This window comes from Neomonachus schauinslandi, chromosome 5 (genome assembly GCF_002201575.2).
Source record: "Neomonachus schauinslandi chromosome 5, ASM220157v2, whole genome shotgun sequence".
NCBI lineage: Eukaryota > Metazoa > Chordata > Mammalia > Carnivora > Phocidae > Neomonachus > Neomonachus schauinslandi.
In genome coordinates, this window is record NC_058407.1 from 46,959,062 (window position 1) to 46,983,091 (window position 24,030).

A 24,030-nucleotide genomic window follows, 5' to 3' on the forward strand; every position below is an offset into this window, starting at 1 on the left:
CTCTGCCAGTGGGGGCTGATCAAGTGAGAAGAAATGCCTCAATCACACCAAGAAGGAAAAATTTCTGGCCAACATCTCTCCCAAAGCGAAGCTGTGTGCTCTGGGTAGCATGAGGACTTCTTTGCAAGAAAATCCGCTTCTCCAAACAGCTATTTTGAAATACTGAAGAGTCAGAAGGGCCAGGACATTTTGTCCTTCTCCACTCTCCAGAAGTGGCTGTTCACGATGCTCATGAACTCCTCAAATAAGGTATTTATTGAAGAATTCGCCTGGCTCCAGCCCTTTACAGGCTATATTGTGTTACTATGAATGACCATAAGTGATAGGAAAATACTACTAATTCAGGCCGCTTATAAAAGACATTTTTACCTACTCGGTCAGACTCACAGACTCTGTGCTGTTGCAAAGGCTCAAGATGAAGCTTCTTCCCTGCAGCTCAGTGCATGCTGGGAGAAGACCCGATGGAAAATGCCTCCTGGTGGAGTCCGGCTGCCATTTTACACTTGACAGAGGTTCATGCTGACTTAGCTGGTTTTCCCTAAAGGGTATGACCCAAGATCTGCTCTCAACTGCTTCCTGTTACCACAATGCTAGAAGTCATCTAGAAAGTACAACCTCTTGTTGGCCATGTGGTCTTATTAAAATCAAGTAGTTGTAATCCTGCCTGCCTCTGTAGGGCAGAGTCCCTGTTTATTCACATTAATGAAGCAGAGCTGAACTGAATCCCCTTCCGTCGAGGGAAACATTTCCAGAGCCATATTAGGATAAAGGCAGTAGGTGAAAAATGTTTACTCGAAACAAGCATCTGGAAATCTGAGTTGCAGGTTGTGGTATACATAGGACGCTTCTGCCTCTAGCCGCAGCTTCTCAGCCTTTGCTCTGATTTCTGTTGATTTTTGTAGATACAGTCTTTTGATGGTCAGTGTATAGCTTAGATATTTTGGCCGTTTTTTAAAATGTAAATTGTGACCTTTTCTTCTTCCCACAAGTACATCAACCTTAAAGATACTGCTGTCAGTGGGTGATTTAATATAATATAGTCCTTTATGTTTTTGAACCCTTCCAGCACGGACACAAAAAGTGTCCTCTTTACTAAAACTTTCATGTGTTTAGCTTTTGAAAAGTTACTTTTGCCATAAAAGCAACTTTACCCAGCAATGTTTGGTTCTAAAATGACACTGCACAGATTATTTTCAAGTGTTTTCCTACTATAAATATTTCTTGCTAAACCAGAGGAAGAAAACGTTTCATATCACAATCTCTTCCTATTGCTACCTCCCAATCTGTAGAATATTTGCAACCCACTGATTAGACTGCCAACAGATCCCTTTAATCATTCAATATAATAGGCTGTCAAATATTTAACTGCTTTAGTAACCAGTCCAGATTTCCATTAGGCAACTAGGATTTACAGTTTATTTTCTCATGTCTGACTGACTGAAATGAAACTATACTCAGTTGATGCTAGAAACGTTATGCCAACAGAACTGCCTTCTCAGCTGTATCTACAGCCAGCCTTATAGATGGCTCTGATTTCTTTTGACCCTGGCTTCCTCCTCCTAAGATGAATGGGCCCACCTTTTCCACAGCTGTAGGCTATAGCCATAAAACAGAGTGATGCCAACTGACCTATACAGAGTTCTTGTGTACAGAGTTAACTGGTCTGAATCAAATGTCAAATTATAAACATTTGGCACGTAGTCCAGTGGTTTTCTTCTAAAATAACATACAACAAACATTTCTCAAACAATATGGTTAAGGGTTCACCACTGCTTTTGCTACCCAAAAATGTTTTCACTACAGGATTTCAATCAATTTTATAAAGTAACCATGTAAATGCATAGTAACATTTCTGTAACCCTCTGATGTTTTTTTGAAATTCTGACATAATTAAAAAGTTAAAAAGGGGAAAATGAAGCACCAAATGTAACTTTTTACTCGTAATTTTAAAAGCCCTGAAACCCAAAATGTTATGCATCAGAGAAAAATCTTTTTTTAAAAAAGATTTATTTGAGAGAGAGCATGCGAGTGCACACATGGGGTGGGAGGGGCAGAAGGAGAGCAAATCCTAAGGACCTATTACTAGGCAAGATTCGGGGTGTGGGGGATCAATATAGTACTGACACAACCAGATAGGAGTGTTAGAAGTCACCACCCATGAGGCTAGATGAACAGTGAACAGCAATGTTACCCTAATCAGGTAAGAGCTAAAAGGCATGAAGAAAGGGGCTACCAGCAAAACTGTAGTTGATAGGTCTCACAGGGATGCAGCCATTTCCAGAGACAAAGAGCAAGAGCCGGAAGAAAGTATCAATTCCCTATCCCCATATCTTGCCAGTGCCTCCTGAGTTAAACCACAGAAGTGGTGAGGCAGTCAGCAAGGAAAAGTGGGTTGGCCCATGGCCTCCAAGCAGGCAAAGAATGGATCGTGGCTTGAAGACAGTAAAAGGAGAATAAAGAGTATACATATTACCCTTCAAAGAAAAACTGAAAGCTACTTAAAATAGATTTAAAAATCCTAAGCACTTAAGACAATTTTTCATGTGCTTACTATTAACATACATTCCAAATCTCTATTTCCATGTCACAAAAGTTTTGTGAAAAACTGCTTCTGTATTTACTGTTTCTGAGTTACAAGAAACTCCATCCTAAAACTGTTATAGGAATAGTGGGGCCTAGCTTGGTATTTAAGTTCTGACTGAAAAGACATTAAAATTTGTGAACCTGAGATAGTCTAGGTCTATGACAACAATGTAAGGTCTTCAAAGGATATGAATTCAAAGAGGAAAAGAGGCATGGGTGTATTTTTGGATGTACCAATGAAGCTCCCATGTTTTTATCTCTTTTTAGATTAATACTTAACAGGTGTATTCTTTTTAAGACCTCTGGAGAAAACATGCCCAAGTACCCTTTTAAGATCTTACTCCAGGCTATCTAGTACTCTCAGACAGATGTTTAAACCCACTTCTACTGAAACCTCTGTAGGGTTTCTTGGTCATGATATGCTCACCTGTTGCACCCGAGGTATGGAGGTGAAAACAGATGTTATGATGTGATAAAGTACTTAAAAAAAAAAAAAATCAGTGCAATTCTCTTTGATAATCTCAGGAAAAGCTTCTCCTTCATGTCAATGTTGGAGGATACACACTAGGACCACAAAGAAAAACACCAGTTCTCCCAGTTTTAATTGCTTCTACAAAAGTAATATTAAAATGTTGAGACAAACTTTTTAGACAAAACCAAGACAGACTGGGGGCACTTGGCCAGCTCAGTCGGTAGAGCATGTGACTCTTGATCTCAGGGTCATGGGCTCAAGCTCCACGTGGAGCCTACTTTAGAAAAACAAACACAATAAAACAGGTTGTTTTATCAGCATTTCTTTGAAAACCCTTTTGCTCCTCTATGGGAATAAAATGTCTCTCCATTAAGGTAGCAGAGATACCCTGTAAAAAAAACAACCTACTGCTAGGCTTTCTCTCATTTCTGCTATACATCGAGGCATTAATAACCTCCAAATCTAAATTCACCTTTAAACCATTAACTCAGTACATACCTATCCCTATTCCCACTCCTTCTCGAATCCATTTGCCAAAAACAAAAAATCCTAACTGATCAACAATGCCTAAATCTAACCACATCCATCTTTTTTAAGATATTACCCATTAAAGCATCAAAGGTGCTTGAGAAACAGCTTGTAACAAATGACTTTTAAAACAGGACTCTTTCAAACTTGAAGTAACAGAAACCACGACCATTTTGCCCTATGTAAGAGACAGTACTTAGACAACACAAAATCAAACTGAGTACTAAACTTTAAGATACTTTCACTAAATAAAATTAAACAGCTAATAAAGGTTACATATGATTACAAACCAAGAGATTAACCTATGTTTATCACATCTGACTTTGACTTGACAAGATCATTATTTCATAAACGTGTACGGTCCATCATCAGTTAAGCCAAACAACTCCATACTGAGAGTATAATCATTTGCTCCCATTAAACAACAAAAAAAAGTACAAGCCACCACTAAGACAGATAAGAAAAATTAATTGTTCAAATTTTTATTTTGATGCACAGTATGAGAAATGAACTTTTAAATCAACTAAATTTTATGGATAATGAAACAGCAAATAAATTAGACCCATGTTAAAATAGAAGGTCAGTTAAATGTCCAAACTTAAGGATATAAGAGCCACAGATAAACTTCGATTCCACAGTCTTCTTCAAAAGGTCGAAGTCTTTCAAACACAACTTTGCTATGAACTAACTGGTCCAGAGCTCAACAGCACATGGGAATGTTTAACAGGGGTGGTGATCAGGGACACGTTTCCTGCAAGTATTACAAAACAAACACTTAAGAAAACGCAATGGTAAAATTGAAAAACATGACTGTAACCAAGGGTTTATATTAAATATAAACACAGCTGAAATCCTAATTTTATCAAAACCATTATAACCAATTCCTTATAACAAGGATGTTTCTACCTCATTACTAACATCCCTCAATTATTATTGTATTAGTAAGAAGACAGTACAAAATCTGTGGAATGTGAAGATCATAGATATTTAGCAATTCTCAACTTCTCATCCAAACAACCTATTTAACAAATACATATTCTCCAAAAAAAAGGTTAATTCATGTTTTCAACTAATGTGTGAGGGCATTTTACCAAATCAAAGACAAAGACAGTTTACTCTTAACCAGAAGTTGTAAAATGACAAGGCTTGGGGCGCCTGGGTGGCTCAGTCGTTAAGCGTCTGCCTTCAGGTCATGATCCCAGGGTCCTGGGATCGAGCCCCACGTTGGGCTCCCTGCTCTGCAGGAAGCCTGCTTCTCCCTCTCCCACTCCCCCTGCTTGTGTTCCTGCTCTATGTCTCTCTCTCTCAAATAAATAAATAAAATCTTTAAAAAAAAAAAAAAAAAAGACAAGGCTTTGGGACCTCTAGATGAAAATCTCTGGATCATTATACTAAATAATGAAAATGAATGCCAGTAGATACGCTAATGACAGGGTCAGGTAACTCACCAAAGTATGTAAACAGTGCCTTTCAACACATCTTAGGTGTTAAACTTTTACTCTCTGGTGAGAAAATAGTGAATCTCTCAAGGAGGAGGCATGGCAGGGTACTAGAGAATTTTTTTACTTAAGCACTGTTTTACTTTACTTTTTTACTTTACTTAAGCACTGCTTCCAGAGTCAAGTATAGCAATCATTCTAGAGAAGCAGAGAAAGTATAAGAACAGATCCAAAGAGTACAGCATACTGGGGCAATATAAAGAAAGATCTTCCAACCCTGGAAGCTTATGGGAATATGATTAAGGATGCTGAAAGATATCAATACAGAAAAATTTCTCCAGCAGCTGTCACGGGGAAACTAATCTGGAAAACGAGTCCCCTGGAAGTTAAGTATAAAAAAGTTCCAAGGTTGAGGTAAACACAATTACTCATGTTTCTTTACTACAAATTACTGAGTATGTCTACTAAATTTAATAGACACTTAAACCACTAAAACAGTGGTATCAGATCAAATGAGGTATTCTAGTGTATTTCAAATGTGGTTGAGGGTGCCAAGTCATTGCAAAGATTTCTGAGGGTGGGGGTGGTTATGTGACCTTGCCGTCAAGCCAGAAAACTTTATAGACCTGTTTCCTTTTGCTATCATTCTGCTTAAAAAGACAGGAGAGGGGCGCCTGGGTGGCTCAGTGGTTAAGCGTCTGCCTTCGGCTCAGGTCATGATCCCAGGGTCCTGGGATCGAGCCCCGTGTCAGGCTCCCTGCTCCGCGGGAAGCCTGCTTCTCCCTCTCCCGCTCCCCCTGCTTGTGTCCCCTCTCTCGCCGTGTCTCTCTCTGTCAAATAAATAAATAAAATCTTTAAAAAATAAATAAATAAATAAAAAATAAAAAGACAGGAGAAAACAGAACCACACTCAACCATCTTTGCTGACACAGCTTCCAAGAAACTTTCTCTCAACTCCTTCCCTCACCAATGCTCCATTCCAAAATAGGACCATTCCTCATTACCCTACCCTAACCAGTACCAGAGAAAGAGAATCTTCAGATTTTCCAGCCCAGTCCTCCTTCCACTACACCACAGTAGATTTAAATACCACTCCCCTTTTCTCTCCACATCCAAATCACTATTTTCTCCTCTTTCCTTCTTCCAATAATAAGAGGATGACAGCTGCCATTTACAGAAGCAAGCCACTGAAGGGGTGCTACTGGGTTCCACACAGAGATTCCTCATAACAGAGTCCACTTGAGGTGCAATCTCCTGATAGTGCTCCTCCTTCCCTCCTGTTCCCAGGGACGAACTCCCCTGTGGTCCCCGTGCTCCATCTAAAACCAAGCCCTTCTCTCGTTCTCTCATTCCTCTTCACAGCTACTCAGTGGGCTGCTTCCTCTACCGCATCCATCACCCCGCTAGCAGATCACTTCCACGTACAGCACTGACTGTTCACAGTAGAGACCCACGTCCTCTAGCTCCCATCCCACTTCCCTGCTTCCATTCACAAGAGACTCCCCGAAAGCAGTCTATATACACTTCCGCCGATTCTTCCTTTCCTGGCTCTGTCAAACCTACTTCAGATTTTTGTCCCCTCTACTCCACGAAACTGCTTGTCAAGAATACCAATGACCTCTGTTGCTAAATCTAATCTTTAAGGTCAATTTTCAGTTTTTATCTTACTGGACCAATATATTTTATCACTCCCCAACCCTAAATACTTCCTTTGTTTAGCTTCTGAGGAAAACCCCATCCCTGGTTTTCCTCCTACCTCAGTGGCACCCAGGCCCCCAACCTTTAAAATTTTGTATTATGGAAAATTTCAAATGTACAGAAAAGCAGAGATTAATATAAAGAAGCCCCACGTATCCATCACCCAGTTAATAATTATCCTTTACCTATACTTCACGTTCCTTTTTAGTGTCCTCTGCCAGTTGCTCTGAATCTTTCCAAACTTATTACTGGAATTCTCAAGTGTCCAGTGCCTAAAACCCCTTCCTTCCTTTAGCTACATTCCCTCTCTTGGGGACACAACCGGTCTCATGGCTTTAAATACATGTAGGCTAACAACTCCTAAACTTACAATTACAGCTCAAGCTTCTCTACTTCAGCTTCAATTACCCAACTGCTTCCTCAGTGGAAAGCTCAAATGTCCAAGTCTGACAACCCCACCCTCCTTTCCCAAAGTCTTCTGCTTCTGAGATAAGAAAAACTCATTTATCCCAACAAAAACCTTGGCTTATCCTTCATTCCCTTTCCTCTCACAGCTTTTATCCAAACCATAATCAAATTCTGCTGGCTCTACCTTCAAAACCTTTTATCAACCCCTTCTCACCACCCTTACCTCTATTTCCTGGTGCAAGCAATCATCGTCTCCCATCTACCTGAACCACCACCGTAACAGGCAAAATTAACGTTTTAGTAACTACTAGTAAGAACAATTAAAATTGTTAAACTGAATCTCCAAAAGTTAAGATTTTCTGGCTACTTAACTATTTTTTGTGTGAATGAGTTTCTGTAAGAATTTGACATCTTAGAAAAACTGATGAGGGGCCGCAGGGTGGCAAAGCTGGATAAGCGTCTGACTCCTGGTTTCAGCTCAGGTCATGATCTCAGGGTTGTGAGATCGAGCCCCGCACAGGACTCCGAGCTCAGCGAGGAGTCTGCTAGTTTCTCTTTCCCTCTCCCTCTGCCTCTCCCTGCGCTCGTGCGCTCTCTAAAATATATAAATCTTTAAAACAAAACTGCTGAAATAGGAACATGTAAGGAACTCTGCACATTACGAGCTTAAGATAATCTATATGAAAAACTGTACAGGACAGAAAATGACTAGAGCAAACTCAGCCTAGTGAAAAGACATTCGTTCTTAACACTACAGCCCTCGCTCCCATGTAATCTGGTTCTTGATCTTTCTGAGCCTGGCTCTTCATGGACCTTTCAATCCTGAGAGCTCCGCTGTGTCACCCATACCTCTCTCCCTCTAAGCTTTTCTGACTTAAAGAGTTGTGGCTACATATTTTAAATAATGTGCATAATACCTTTAGCTAGGCAGAAATGCCTTTTTCTTTCAACTACAATTACCAGATACACACATTTACCTATTTCGTGCTTTCTAAAAAATGTTTAAGGGCTACGATACCTTGGTGCTGCTTTGATAATGTTGTCCACACGAAGAATCACCTCTGCTGCTTCAGCTGCACTCAAAAGAACTTGTCGCTTTACTTGGAAACTTTCTGTTATACCCAGTACTGCCATATCTCCGATGGTACCTTCCTTCATATCTAAAAAGAGAGAATATTTACTAAATAAACATTAGTTTTAACAACTAAATTATCAAAATATCTCTAATGACTTACAACAAATGAAGTTAATCCTGTTATAAAAAATAAGATTACAAGACTCAACTATTCAATTTATTTAGAGCATTCTCATCAGCCTAAAACTCAAGGGAAGACTTTTAGAAAATTAAAAGGTCAACTACTGATCATCTGTACTAACGGACAACTAGCTCAGGTAACGGAAAATTTACACAGAACACTCAATCGCCTATCTTTATTACATACATAAATGTGTATGTATATACATGTACATATATATATATATGTAAAATTACTGCAGAAAATGTGCTCATCACTAATTACCATGGATTCTTAAGAACTGAAAGAATTCAAAACTCATCTACTTTTCCTCTTGTGAGAATCATACTTCACCTCCTGACAGATCATTATTCATTAGCTCTCTCTTCTCCAGCGATGGGATTATCTACCCTCTATGACTATTCCTGTAATGTCTTGGGACAGTTCATTGGGAAATTTTTCAATTTGAATTAAATTTGCCCTTTTGGCCACTTTTATCTATGTAAAGACCTGAACTCAAGAATGCCTCATAATAAGTTTCCTATGAGAGTGGGATTTAATATTTATTATAAGAAATTTAATAAGGTTTATACTTATTTCAGAATATTAGTACTATTTATGTATTTAAATCCTACAGTCAACACATAATAAACTAATTACAAGTCTTCTAACTAGTTTTATACCCCTTATGGAAGAACAGTTCTGACAGTGTTGAGAATACGAAGTTAAACATTCTCCTAGGACATATAATGGTTACGGAGGCAAGCACCATAGAAATCTTCTCTATGCTTATCCTAAGAATTCATCTTAAAAAAAAGAGAGAGAATTTGGTAAGGAGTTATTTCTTAATTACTACAGTCGTTTTCTTACCCAGTCCAGCAGTTGTATTGCCTTCACTATGGGCAGCTCGGAGCTGTGCCACCAGATCCGCACTGTCATAGCCTGCATTATCAGCTATGATAGTTGGCAACTATAAAGTGAAAAAAACAAATGGTAACTATTCTACAATAAGAGAGGTGATTTAGTCCTAACTAGGACAGCTTTTTAAAATTACGCATTTAGAAACAATGAAGTATTGTTCCTTTTAATTACTGCTCATAAAAAAGATAAGCTCCCGAATCAAATTTAAGTGGTGTGAACCAGTTCTTTTTCTTAAAGCCAAAAATTAGCAAACATGTCCAAGAGAGAAAAATGTATTCATTTAAAAAACCATCAATACTCACAAAATGTGTAAGTTCAGATGTCTTTACCAACTTACCATTCTTAGGGCTTTAGCATAAGACTCCATTGCAACAGCTTCTTTGCCTGGTGTTCTACTGGCAAGCTGTGTCACAGCATGAGCCATCAGCATCTCAGAACAACCTGCAGATGAAAATGAAATTCCAATAAATTACGATGTTTAGTTATCTCCAACACACTGACTTACTGATTTCCCTTAAGACACATCAAGCATTTTAAAATTAAGTGCAAACGCATTATATACAAACTTTCTAAAAATCATTAAAGCCAAAACCATTACTGTACTTTAACAGAACATGTTTAATATTTTTAAAACGCTTACCTCCTCCATAAACTGTTCTAGAATCCTTCACAGTTTGGGCAAGAACACAAAGAGCATCATGCAAAGATCTTTCTGCTTCATCTATAATTTGTTGAGTGGCACCACGAAGAACAATGGTACAAGCTTCACCTAAAGTTAAAAAATAATATTCTTAGGTCACAGTGAATACAAAAAATAAGAGTTTGCCTTCTATTATTTATGCAGATACTGGTTATGATTATTATTTGGTTTTAAAAGCTAACATGTCCTCTGCTGTTATACATTCTTTTTGATAATTATCCATGTTCACAATAGTTCTAAATTATCTAAGAAACAATCATGTTGAATATACACTGTTCACATAGGCAAGGTTAACATGAGTTTGACCTCAAGAGACTGAAATAAACATGCATCCTATGCTTCTCACTAATTAAGACACACCATACTCTAGTAAACAGAGTATTTCTTTTAACTTCAACAGAGCCTATCAAAGATTTAGGAACCTAAATCAGGATCTACATAATCACTCACCAAGGGCCACCCCAGAAAAGTGGATGAGTTTATCTTCTCCAATCATGACTTCCTCAATAAGCTTGCAACTTCCGAGCTTCACTAGTTCTGGGTGGTCAAAGGTAGAGGCAATTTCACCACCTATGAACATAAACATATGTTAATTAAATGCACAACACGTTTAAAATTTGTTTCCTAACCAGAACTAATGAACAGACATTTTTTAAGTTCACTTTTAAGTTCATTTTAAGAAGCACTTCATTTGGGTGCCTGGGTGGCTCAGTTGGTTAAGCGACTGCCTTCGGCTCAGGTCATGATCCTGGAGTCCCGGGATCAAGTCCCGCCATCGGGCTCCCTGCTCAGCGGGGAGTCTGCTTCTCCCTCTCCCGCTCCCCCCTCTTGTGCTCTCTCACGCTCTCTCTCTCAAATAAATAAATAAAATCTTTAAAAAAAAAAAAAAAAAAAAGCAGCACTTCATTTAAACTAATCTTTAAAAATCACCCTCATGAGAGATGCTCTATTATCTGACATAAAACTAATAAAACTGAGGTAAAGAGATACTTAAGAGTTTCTTCCAAGGTTACATAGCTCAAACAAATAATACAGTGAAGCTGGGATTCAAATCCACGTAATCTGTCTTTAGACTTATATGTACACACTGTATAATACTATTTCCCAAAGGTTATTTTTTTCCCCCCAAAGGTTAAATTGGGACTTTAACATTTACTTTTAAGTCTGAATTTAAACTCCGATTCTCTTGAATCTAGTCTACAAGACCAGTAGCCTTATGATCCAACTTCCCAAAACATGAAAGTATTTGACTAGTTCTATTATGTCTACAAGATGACACTAGAAACTGCTTACAGGACACCTGATATCTGCTAATCATCATGATAACTGAAATCTCAGAATGCCCCTATAAGGCCCAGAAAAAGGGGAAATGTATACTGAGAATTTCCCAGAGCAAACCAAATGAGGTATCAAAAAAGTAAATTATTCTGGGGCGCCTGGGTGGCTCAGTCGGTTAAGCAACCAACTCTTGGTTTTCACTCAGGTCATGAGATCCAGTGGTGCAGCCTCGCACTAAGCGTGGAGTCGGCTTGTCCCTCTCCCTCCCCCTCTGCTGCTCCCCTCCCATGCACTCTCTCAAATAAAACAGTTTAAAACAAAAAGCAAATTTATTTTTATATCTTATTTCTATTCCTATTTTCCCTACATCTCCCATGGTGTAAGCTGAAAGATTCAGCCATTTCCTTCCCTGGTTCTTAATTGCAAAACTTCGGTTTCCATTTTAAAATCCTTTTCTCTAGTTCTTCACTCTTTTAATAAAGTAGATTCCCTCTACCATCATCAGCCAACCCCTCTTTTCCTACTCCTTACTGTTAAGTCTGAATAATTGATACTTTATATCTATTTTACAAAAAATTTATTAGAAAGAACTCTGGTCTTTCCAACTCTACTGATTTATGATGATCTATTTAGCTGACTTTTTGACTTCTGATTGGCCTGAGCCTGAGACTGCTGTATGTTCTAGGTGTGAGACACAACAGATATTTGGGACACCCCATACCCCCAAAATGAGACTAATTTGGTTTACGAGAATTTTCATTTATCCTAAATTCACTAACTTACCTACATTAGCTAACAAAATATTTCTATAGACATTTACAAGTACCAATTTCATGCATCCTGACACCACATAAGCTAAGGATGGGAGGCACCACAGGGCCAACTTTGCAGTGGGTTGTGCTTGGTGCAGTCAATATTCTTCTGAGTGTACGTGGCAATTTCATGTATCAAGTCCTTAAGATATCAACTTACCCCATGAATGTCCTATCATCCACATTTATTTCTTATGTTATTATCTTTAATTTTGTTGCCTTAAAGGAGGAATTACACCATAAATTTTATCACCTTAAGCATCAAATACATATGGCTCTTAAAGAACTTTAATTAAAGCAAGTAAACCCACTTCAAACTAATTAATGAAAGAAAAATCTCTCCTTTTAGGTCAGAAGACCACGCTTCTCAAAATATTAAAAATGGATTAAGAAGTTATTCTGAGATGAAACCAATTCTACCCTTTACAATAATTAGTATACTTTATTTTTTAATACTCATGGCACTTGAAAACTAAATTCAACATCCCTAGTGGCTTTATATCTCAAATCCCTCTCCGTAATTCTCATTTCAAGATCTCAAACCAACTTTCCAACCCATTCATTCATTTTCAAGGGCCTGAAAATTAGAGAGTAAGGGCTGCAAAACTTAGTTTTTCAAGGCCTACTTAACAGTTACTTTAAAAACTATTGCTACAACAAAGTCAACAAGTTGCAACGCTATGTCATTTTGACAGACACATTATCTTACTTATAAACATTTCTATTCCACACAACTGGGAGTATGAAACTCATACCTCTGTTGACTGGTATTACAGTATACTAACTTTTCATTATTCATTGCTGGATTGTTTCACACTTATTTCAACATTACTTCCACAATTTTTTTAAAAAGATATATTTTATTTGACAGTGGGGGGGGCGGAGTGCAAGCACACAAGGAGGAGCAGCAGGCAGAGGGAGAAGCAGGCCTCCCGCTGAGCAGGGAGCCCGATGCGGGGCTCGATCCCAGGACCCTGGGATCATGACCCCAGCCGAAGGCAGACGCTTAACCGACTGAGCCACCCAGGTGACCCATTACTTCCACAAATTTAAAAAAATTAACAAACACAATGTTTAAAAGCACTTGACCCACTCTCTGACATATAGTTAAACGTTCACTAAAGGTTACTCTTATAACTTACTATCACAAAGGACGCAAAGCATTGGACTACTCAGCACTAGAAATAAACAAAGGAATAAACTAGATAAAACTTAGTCTTTTTTTAAGCTTTAGTTTCTTTAGAGGAGGGGTAGATCATTGGTCCTGTGGGTTTGTGAGAAAAGATCTAGTACCTTTAAAACAATGTAACAAAGATGGGGCTCCTGGGTGGCTCAGTACTTGAGCATCTGCCTTGGGCTCAGGTCATGATCCCAGGGTCCTGGGATCAAGCCCCACATTGGGCTCCCTGCTTGGTGGGAAGCCTGCTTCTCCCTCTCCCACTCACCCTGCTTGTGTTCCTGCTCTCGCTCTGTCAAATAAATAAATAAAATCTTTAAAAAAACAAAACAATGTAACAAAGGTATCTATAACCTATGGCAAACATGGCAGAAAATTCAGTCTCTAAGGATGTCAAAAAACTGTAAATCAGATTTCAGAATATTTATACTCTAAGCCCTTTAGAGTATTTCTTTGTACTCTCAAAAGTTACATTTACTAACATTCAATAAATCCAAGAGTGATTAGTGTTAGAAATTAATGCCTTTTTTCTCATACCTGTGACAAGAGCTAGGCGTTCCACACCTGCAAAATCTGCATGTTCAATCGCCATAACACCAGCAGCACCAAAGAGCTGTTCAGGGTAATTATAAATTAACTGCCTATAAATAAAATAAAAATGTTAAAAATTGCTATTTCACAAGACTAAAATACATTAGACTAAGAAACATGGAACCATTTTTACCTTACCAATAAAGAAATACAAATTAGAAATACCATATACAAGAATTCATAAGCCACACAACTTAGTGCATCCATGCTAGCACTGCAAACAAGTTGTTTTTTATGTTGCTATTGACAGGATAAACTGGACCATAACTCTGAAAAGCAACGTAGCAGAAATGCATCAAAAACCGTATCAATGTTCAAATGCTTTAATTCCACTCCTGAGGCTCTACATCAAGAAAATGAATTCAGGTATTAAAAATCTTTAATGAAGGTATGTATAAAAATTTTTACAGAGAACAGCAAAACCTGCCAATATCCTCAATGTCCACTACGAGTGTGTTTGTGTACATCACAATTTATCAATTATAAAAACTGTAATGTTAAGTAAAAATTTACATTGTTAGGTTAAAAAAGTTTATAGCATGTGTTCACAGCTAAGTGAAAAACTGAAACTTGAACACCACACACATACATACACAAGTCAGCTTAATAAAAGAATGAATTTCAGGAAGGTTAGACCTCAGATTTTGTTCCTTCTTTATACTTTTCTGTTTTCCAAAATGAGGAGATGTTATTTTTTAATAGGAGTACAAAAGGACAGGTTTAAGTTTGGAACTTAAAAAAAGGCCAAAAAATTTTTTTAATTAGGTGTAAGGGACAGTGCGCTCAGTTTAGTTTCCAACTCTTGATTTCGGCTCAGGTCATGATCTCAGGGTCGTGGGATTGAGCCCCACGTCAGGCTCTGTGCTGGGCATGCAGCCTGCTTAGGATTCTTTCTTTGCCCCTTCCCGCAAATATTTGATTTTTCATCAAATATTAACTGTCTGTCAAAGTTAACCACTGCCATTTCATTGCTAGAAATGTGCTGTTCCTCTTCGTATTTTCACCATTTAAAAAAATCCAAGAGATCTAAGCAGAGGTAAAATTAGACACAAAGGCCCTGAGGTGGGAATGAGCAAACAGTTCAAAGCAGTGGGTTCAAGCCCCCTGAACCTGGAGGGGAATAGAGGACTTCTTGCCAAAACTCTAGCCTGGGCTTCTGGGGCAAAGGCGGACATGGTGAGTATAAGACTCCTCCACTGCCCACTCTAGACACTGCAATGAGGTGGCACACACTACCACTGGATCCTAGATACTTGACCCTATAATATCAGGGTAGAAGCTGGCCAGAGAGCCATGGAAGAAAGCTGTGAGCCCAGAGTGCCTACCACCTGACACAGATTCCATGTTATGCTGCCTCAGGCCACTGGAGTGGATGTAGTCATGACTTTTTATAGAGCCTTTTCTAGTTTTACTGAAAAAAATTTTCCATTGCCTTTGGAAAAAAATCCGTGAACACCTTAGATACTAAAAATTAAGAAAGAAAACATGGGAAAAGTTTACATATACTTCATACAGATTAAAGCCCTAAAACTCTGTTACTTTTCATTTCTTATTTTATTCCTTTGCTATTAGCTTTCTGCTACTTCAAAGTCCCATCATTTAATATGAAACTGAAGCTCTCCACCAAATATATGTATATGATAGCCCAAAATTAAGATGCAACTGCCAGATCAGAAAACTATTACTGTTAATATGAAAAGGTTTATTAGTCAAGTATATTAACATAAAACATCACCAAAATGGTGACACAAATGCTTTGCTGTAAAATTCTATTTAGAAAAAACACCAGTTCCTAAATAACAAGTCACTAATTCAGTATGAAGTATTTTCATATATCTTTGTAGACATAAATCATTAGATTATTACAAATATTGTTAGCAAAAGCACAGACCTGTTAATAAAGCAATTTATCCCATGCTTAAGAATACGTTCAACTTTCTCCTTCATTTTTTCCTTTTCGGCATGTTCTATTTCGGCAACCTTTGCTGTAGAATCAACTCTTACCCTGGAACCAAATATCTAAGACAAAGGAAAGCATAAAAATAGTATCACTTTCATTACTCCTGAGTCGCACAGCTTAATTTTTATGTAAATACACTAAAATTACATATTTGAATACATTCATATGTATTCTAGGTTTTTTTTAGTGCAAGTGACTCCCAGCCTGAATTTATAAAGCAGCTAACAATTAGAATTCTAAGAAATGTAGTTAACATACCTTTATTTTGTCTGTATCCATACCAGTATTTGCAATGAGAATTTTAGCATTTTCAATTCTCTTCGGTTGATTTACTCCAATTTTTTTATCCAACAGAAAGCCTACAACACATTGAGTATTTTAGTAAGTACTTCAAAGCTATATTGATAAATCTTTATGTCTGCTTTATCAAATTACTTTTTCAAACAACATGCATTTAAGTCCAACTCACCAAGTTCCTAGAACCTGTAAAGCATTCCACTAAAGCAAGTGATCATAAAATCAATTTAGCAGGTGGAAATCTAAAGACACAGCACAAACCTTAAGAATAAACACAGTATTTTGAAACTTCTGTTTCACATATATACAAAATATGCAGGTGTGGATTGTAATATAAAGCTAATAAGTCCACTTTCATTAGCTTAAAACCAATGCAACAGAAAAACTATGAAGATTCGGGAAAACGAGGTATTGCTAGAGATTACTGAACTTTTTAAAGAACTGAGGCTGGTGATAAAATGAAAAACAAGAAAACAAAAAACCACGTACAATGGAGTCAAACAAACCTAACCCCAACCATGCTCATGCTGCTTACAGGCTATGTGTACAACCTTGGACAAATTAACCTTAGCTATTCTTCTGTAAAACAAGAGTTTACCACAGTGCTAGTTTCTAGCCTATGGGCCTGTAATTTGGAACTCTCTCTCCAGGCTTCTTTTAGATGCATGCATAACTTTTCCTTTTTAAGACATTATCATCTTGGGTTTTCTGCTCCATTCAGATGAACCTAATTCTCAATCACTAGTTCAACATCATGAGGAATAAATAAGATTTTAAGTAAAATTCCTATTAGGATGCTTGCACAGAACATTCAAGAATGGTAGCTATCCTTGTTTTCATTATCTTTCCCTACCACTAGGCCCTATTAGAAATGCTACACAGCCCTTGCATACAAAATCAACAAAGAATATTTTTAGAATTGTTACTCCTTTGAAATAGAGACAAATGGGGCGCCTGTGTGGCTCAGTCGGTTAAGCGTCTGCCTCTGGCTCAGGTCATGATCCCAGGGTCCTGGGATGGAGCCCTGCATTGGGCTCCCTGCTCAGCAGGGAGTCTGCTTCTCCTTCTCCCTCTGCCCCTCCCTCCTGCTTGTGCTCTCTCTTCTCTCTCTTTTCTCTCAAATAAATAAAATCCTTAAAAAAGAAATAGAGAGAAATGACATACAGCAAAACCTGGAGTACGAATCAATGGTAAAACACAACTTGTTCCTGTTTCTCCTCTGTAAGAGAACGTTTACACATTCCACTCCATAAGCCATTTTGTAAATACAATATAAAGATGTTCTGAAAAATTCATACTCTAAGAACAAAATACATTATTACTAAGGAAAGAGCAGTTGCTAAGATTTATTTACTACTTTTTAAGAACACCAAGAACTATAACCTTAATACCCACCAATTAAATGATACACAAACTCTTCCTGGAAAAAATGCCATTTGAGAATAGCTGACTTTTACTAAAACTACAATTTCTCTTTATTAGAGACTGCAAGAACTTCAAGGTATAGAGTAAAACCTAGAGATTAGCAAAGAAATTCTGGGACGGTGTGAAATGAAGCACACAGTAAGTATAATAAATGGATCAAAAAACCAAAAATGGTTGCAATGATTTCTATTCTTAAATACAAATTTTCTGGCTTTGTAAAGTGTTACCAGTCCTGACTAGATAAAATCAGGATTCACTATGTAGCCCTCAACGTCTGATCAAAGCTTGTTTTCAATGAATGAATGTTTCACATTCAACAGACTCATACCTTCGTCTAAATAGGAATCTGCCAGACTTCCTCCAAGCTTCTTGATGACGTGAATTGCCTCCAGATTACCAGAGCCTTTCAGTCTGAGAACAGCTTCTACAGCTAACTGAGTAAAATGGTCTTTGTGATGAGTAAGAAGTTTTGAGGATAATGTTGTTCCCGCAATGTTCATTAAATCTTCACGGAATTTAACTTCGTCAGAACTAAAAAAAAAAAAAAGACTCACGCCTGTTTTTAAAATGCTTCTTCAAAGGTATCCATCCTATTTTTCTTTTCAAAATTTATCCAAATACTTGTCAATAGATAATTTCACCCCAGTCAGGGCTCTAAGCCATAGCAGAAGAAAGTTCACAGTAACCAAGAAATGCAAAATTAAAGGATACTATTTTCCCCACCATCTGGCAAAATACCAAAAGAAACACAAGCAAACTAAATACCAAATGCTTCAAGAACATGGATAAATAGGTACTGCTATACAGATATTAAGAGTGAAAATTAATAAACGTTTTCTAGAGGATTACTTGTAAATAAAAATGCCTTAAAATACACATATACATCTGGACCCAGCAATTATCCCTCTTCAAGCATTTTTTTGGGTTTGTCACAACTACTATTAGAAATCTCAAACTTACCAAAACAGATCTCCAACTATAGATAGATAAATTATACTACTAATAAATTATTGCAGAAAACTGATTATTGCAGAAAATTACACTAACAATATTACACTATTGCAGAAAATATAGACACCCAAAAATATGCTTTTTAATCAACTAAGTTAGAATGATTATGCAATGATTCTATTTGTTTTATTTTTCTTGATTTTTACATGCAAAAAAACTGGAAACCCAAACTATATCTCGAGTGTAATGTGGGGGTCTGTTTTGTTATCGGGGCAGGATGAGGCAATAGGGTCATGTTTGTGTATACTTTTCACTGTTTTCCAGACTTCCTGCATTGAGCCTATTTTGAAAAGAATGTTAAATGTTTCAAACAGTATTATTTTGGTATACCAACCCATGATCAACTGCAGAATTCAACAGAGCCTGTCTTGCCGCCTTTGTGGCTTCTCTCCAACCCGCAATGATGGTCTGTGGGTGAATCTTTTTTGCAATCAAAGATTCTGCTTCCTATTAATAAATAATGGAAAACACTCTTCAATAGAAAACACGCAGAAAGGACCTGACTACTTCTGATACAAGAGCAAAAAAAAAAACCAATAAAATGAGGTTAAAGTTGCTCAGATACTCTCACCCTTAGTAACTCTGCTGCTAAGACAGTAACAGAGGTAGTGCCATCACCAACTTCATCATCTTGAACCCGTGACATATCTAAAATTAGAAGCTAGTTAGTAACTCATTTGTATTCGATATAAATGCATCCTAAATTACTTCTCCGTAGCTTACGTAACTCTCCAAACATACCCACAACCAACCTGAATCTCACTTATCTAGGTCTCCCCACCTGACAAACTCTTTGGAACTTCTCAGTCTGAAACGTTTTATTATTAATAACTACATGGCACTCCAGAAGCTTATATTTTAATAATGATAATAATTTAAAAGGGGACATCAATTAATTGAAAATAGTTAGTCAACAAAGCCTATTTAAAAATGTGTTTCAAACTATTAATGAAACCTTATCGTTTTCAGACTCACCAACTAAAACTTTAGCTGCTGGATTGTCCACACCTATGTTTTTTAGAATAGTTGCACCATCATTGGTTACCATAAGAGAGGCATCTCGTCCACTGCTTAACAGAATTTTATCCTAAAAGGAACATACTTGATTCAAGTTAAGATATAAATACATCTGAAGAATGCATGGGTCAATCTGTACTCTCATTTACTGCTAATGTGTAAATACTCTGTATGGCAATTTGGTAGTATCCATTCAGATTTTTTTTTTTTTTTTTTAAATGCATACACTCCATAAGCAAACCTTGGTGTCTGCCCCTAAAAACACTAGAACAGGGAGACATTAACAAGGTTGTTTCAGCACTGTAATAGCGAAAACAATGAATATAAAATACAAAGATCTACACCGAAAGGGAGTTTAAAAAGCAACCTACAGAAAAACTACACACAAATACCTATGATAAAAATATATATATATAACAAATACATAATATGCACATAAATCTATATAAAAACAAGTATCAGGAAAACTTACATCCAAATAGAACTATGGTTGTCACAGAGGACTTCAGCTGTAGGAGTACTGTTTTGATTTTTAGGAAGGAGAACATATCATGTCTTACATATACAAGAGTTAACTTTCAAAGTTTAAAAAGCATCCCCAAAAAACTGAGCTATTAACTAGATTTCCAAATATGGCTCTAAAGCAGAATCAAAACATAACAATTCCTTGTTTTTCTTACCATGCCCTTAGGTCCTAATGTGCTCTTTACCAAGTCTCCAATAGCGATGGCACCAATAAAAGAAGACTGGAGTAAAAAATCAAAGATTGAAAGTAAAAATCAATTTTACAGTCTTAAAATTCCTAAAGTACAACTGTATCTTTAAAAGTATGGGAGAACAAGGCTCACCAGCCGAGCAGTCTCTGCTCTCTCTTCATCAGCTCCAGCCTTGAAGATGTTAACAGGTGCGAGGGAAAGGGACGCCTAAAAGGGAAAATCAACAATCAGTTTGAATACCAATATTAACACGTATACATAGATGCGTTCCGCCAGAAATACATGTATATATTTAAGAGAAAATTAATTTACAGCATAGCGTACTTTTTCAAACAAACGACGATCTCCGTCATTGGGGCGGTCACTTACTTAAGGGGAGTGAGGGACTTGTACAACCTGTGTAAGCAAGGAGTTTGCCTTTGGGGTCTACAAGTGCTCTACGAGTAAAAATTATACACCAAAAATGACTGCTAAATATGGCAAGACTTAAGATGACTTTAAGGATAAAGCAGGCAGGGGTTGCAGGCCACTCGTGGAGGCCACTCGCGCAACAACCGCCAGGCGGACGAGGCAACGCGGCCGATTCGCCTCCATCTTCACCCTCCAGCCCTTCCAGCCCGGCTGCTCCAGGCTCCGCCCCGAGAGGGAGGGCGGGGCCTGTAGCGCCAACCCGCTGGGGCACTAGAAATTTCTTCGCTCGGGTTGATCCCCGGGCCTCGGGTTCCGCGACTATGAAGAGGCCGAGTCAGCAAAAAACGCTGGCATGAAGGCCCACACCTCCCCGTTAGGTATGGAGGGCTTCGCCGGCGGGCCCGGCGCAAGCCACACGCCGAGGCCCGCGCCACGTGCGGCGGTCTCCGGGGACAGACATGAGGAGCCCCCGGCCACGGAAGGGCAGAAGAGGCAGCGGGCGGGGGGCGCGGCGGGGCACGGCGGGGCGTGGCGGGGCGCGGCGGGACGCGGCAGGGTTTGGGCAGGGCCAGTGGGGCCAAGCTCACCATGGTTCCGAGGAGTTCGGCACAGACGCTAATCCCTCAGCTCACGCCCGGTACCAGAGGGAAGAGAAGCCGGAAATGACGGCACACGCTCTCCTGCAGGGGGCGGAGCCCCGGCGGGCTCGCAGCTCCGGCCTGGCACCGCCCCCTGGGGAAGGGAGGGTGTGCCGGTTTTGAGTGAAGGACCGCGGTCAGAAAAGCCTCGAGTCACACTGGAGGGCGGGGCTTTGACTCGCGCTCCGCCCCCTGCGGCACCACCCGCTCGGGACCGGGGTGGGGAGGATCTGACGTATTGGGTGGAGCCGGGCAGACTGGGAGTAGAACCCCCCGAAGAACAAAAGGGACGCCGCCACGCGGGGTTGCCATAGCAACGGAGTTCCTTCTTGCGTGTTTAATTTTCCTTAAATTTCCTTAAGTTTAATCTTTAAAAAAATTTGCCCTAAAGTATACTAATAACGAAACGATTCACCAACCTCACCACTTCTTTCCCCAGAAGCAAGCACATTCAGCTTTTTCAGTTTGTGGAGCTTTGGGGGATATCATTATCTTACTAAATATTTTTATTGCTATTTTAATTTTAAACGTTATTTATTGAGTTACGAGGAACACTTACATTCCTTTCATTGAATTTTATTTTTTTTAAAGATTTTATTTATTCATTTGACAGAGACACACGAGGGAGGGAACACAAGCAGGGAGAGTGGGAGAGGGAAAAGCAGGCTCCCCGCCCGAGCAGAGAGCCCAACGCGGGGCTCGATCCCAGGACCCCGGAATCATGATCTGAGCGGAAGGCAGACGCCCAACCGACTGAGCCACCCAGGCGTCTCCTTTCATTGAATTTTTAAAAAGCTGTTTTTAATTGGACGTTGACTGTCTAGGACAAAGTCTTGTGAACTCTGATGGAGACATTTACTTTATCTTTGCCCTGCTTGCTCATTTTCATGTCTCACATTTCACTCGTTCTTTTCCCCTCCACTAGTAGAGATGACTAATATACTTCTACATGTGTTGGTAGAGACCAAGATTGATTACAAATATTTGTTTATAAAAACAAAATTTTCTACTTAACTCTAAGTTGACCGCCTAGGACGGTTACAGTAAAATGTGCTTTTAAAAAGTCTATTAGTTTTCTATGATCTACTGATACCCTTTTCTTCCTCTGAGTAATTGATCACTTAGCAAGTGCTTGGACTTACTGGCAATCGTTATTAACATTGGTAGATGTTCTCAATTTTTAACTGTTTTTACCCTTCAGATATACTTTAAGAGGGTTAGTTTACGTCAGGGGTTGACAAACTATGGGGAGGGAACAAATCCAACCTCCCACCTATTTTTTTATGGCTAGAGAGTTAAGAATGTGTTTTACATTTTTAAATGATTGAGGCAAGAAAAAAGACTATTTCGTGATACATTAAAATTATATGAAACTTGTATTTTGGTGTCCATAAAGCTTAGTTGGAACACAAGCATACCCATTTTGTTTAATATGTATATATATATATTTTTTAAGGGTTTTTTTGTTGTTGTTTTGTTTTGTTTTTAGTACTCTCTACACCCAGTGTGGGGCTCGAACTCATGATCCTGAGATCAGGAGTCACATGCTCTTCCAACTGAGCCAGCCAGCTGCCCCTACCCATTCATTTTTATATTGTGCAGTGATACAGAATTATACAGTAGCAGAGTGGTTGTGACAGACTGTCTAGCCCATAAAGCTTAAAATAGTTATTATCTGATCCTTTACAGAAAAAAAATTGCTGACCCTGGTTTACACTATTCTCAAGGTCCATCATGAAAAGGGGTGTTCAGATTAGACAAATTGTTATTTTAAATCTACCAAGATTTTGAAAACTTGGCTCTTCTTGCAGGAAATGCACTTTAATGGGCAGATTCCCCAATCACACACTGAGAAAAGTCACAATGAGAAGCTGAGATGCCTGCACGATATTAAAAAGGGCTGTTTCCATTGTGGGCCAAATCACTTACCTGGAAACATTATCTCCTCTGGCAGGCCTGAGGCTTCCCTAAGCCGGAGACTGTGCGTGATGGAAAAACCGCTTAGAGAAGTTGGGGGGATAGCCAGGGGCATTTGGATGGGGACTGGGAGGCAGGCCTTGCCACCTGTGGAGCTAGGCCAGAAACAACCAGGAGATCCCCTATTTGGGGACTCCAGGCAATTTGTCCTTTCCCCTTTACATGTGTTTTTGACTCCTCCTCCTTCCTTTGGGGTCACCCTTGTACCCGAGGGGTTGAACACTCAACTTCTGGAACCAGGCTGCATGGGTTTGGATTTCAGCTCTTCTAGTTACTAGCTTTATAACTTTGGATGGGTTCCATAGGTCTGCCCACCCTGATCTACAGCAATGGGAGAAATAACAGGATTTGGTGCTTTAAGCCACTACATTTTAGGGTGGTTTGTTGCACAGCGGTAACTAACCTAAATACTCTTTCAACAATGCCTTTGAAGTGGCATTTATCCAGTTTAACTTCCATTTTTATAAGAGCCTAAATCAGTCTCCCTGCTTCATTAAAATGTCACATCCTCCAGTGTTCCTCCACGTTGATGTCAGAGTATCTATTGTTTCTCCAGTGTTTAAAATCCTCCAAATTCTCACCTCATTTAGATTAAAACAGAAATTCCTTCGTGTTCTACACCTGTGTGCTCTCATTTCTTCCTCCTTCTCTATCCCCTACCCTGCCTTTGCAATCTATGCTCCAGTCATACGAACCCCTGGCCATTGAACAATCATGATCTATGTATAGTTATATA

At 38.8% G+C, this 24,030-nt stretch overlaps 1 protein-coding gene across 1 annotated transcript; it reads right to left on the minus strand.

Annotated features, from left to right (window-relative positions):
* Positions 1-4,049: 4,049 nt before the first annotated feature.
* On the minus strand, positions 4,050-21,363 carry CCT2 (chaperonin containing TCP1 subunit 2). Its single transcript, XM_021678602.1, has 16 exons — positions 21,267-21,363; positions 20,401-20,475; positions 20,233-20,298; positions 19,511-19,622; positions 19,107-19,183; positions 18,870-18,982; positions 17,853-18,055; positions 16,061-16,161; positions 15,734-15,861; positions 13,789-13,892; positions 10,435-10,554; positions 9,925-10,053; positions 9,622-9,725; positions 9,234-9,333; positions 8,147-8,288; positions 4,050-4,334 (listed from the first exon to the last, which is right to left on the minus strand). The coding sequence occupies exons 1-16, from the start codon at positions 21,267-21,269 to the stop codon at positions 4,304-4,306; spliced, it is 1,608 nt and encodes a 535-aa protein (XP_021534277.1). The 5' UTR covers positions 21,270-21,363; the 3' UTR covers positions 4,050-4,303.
* Between the last annotated feature and the right edge of the window lie 2,667 nt (positions 21,364-24,030).

Coding starts and splice junctions, on each gene's coding strand:
- CCT2 (XM_021678602.1), bottom strand. Junction 18,056..18,869: donor AATTCTGCAGTTGATCATGG/GTTGGTATACCA, acceptor TTTTTTTTTTAG/TTCTGACGAAGTTAAATTCC. Junction 8,289..9,233: donor CAATACAACTGCTGGACTGG/GTAAGAAAACGA, acceptor CTCTCTTTTTAG/ATATGAAGGAAGGTACCATC.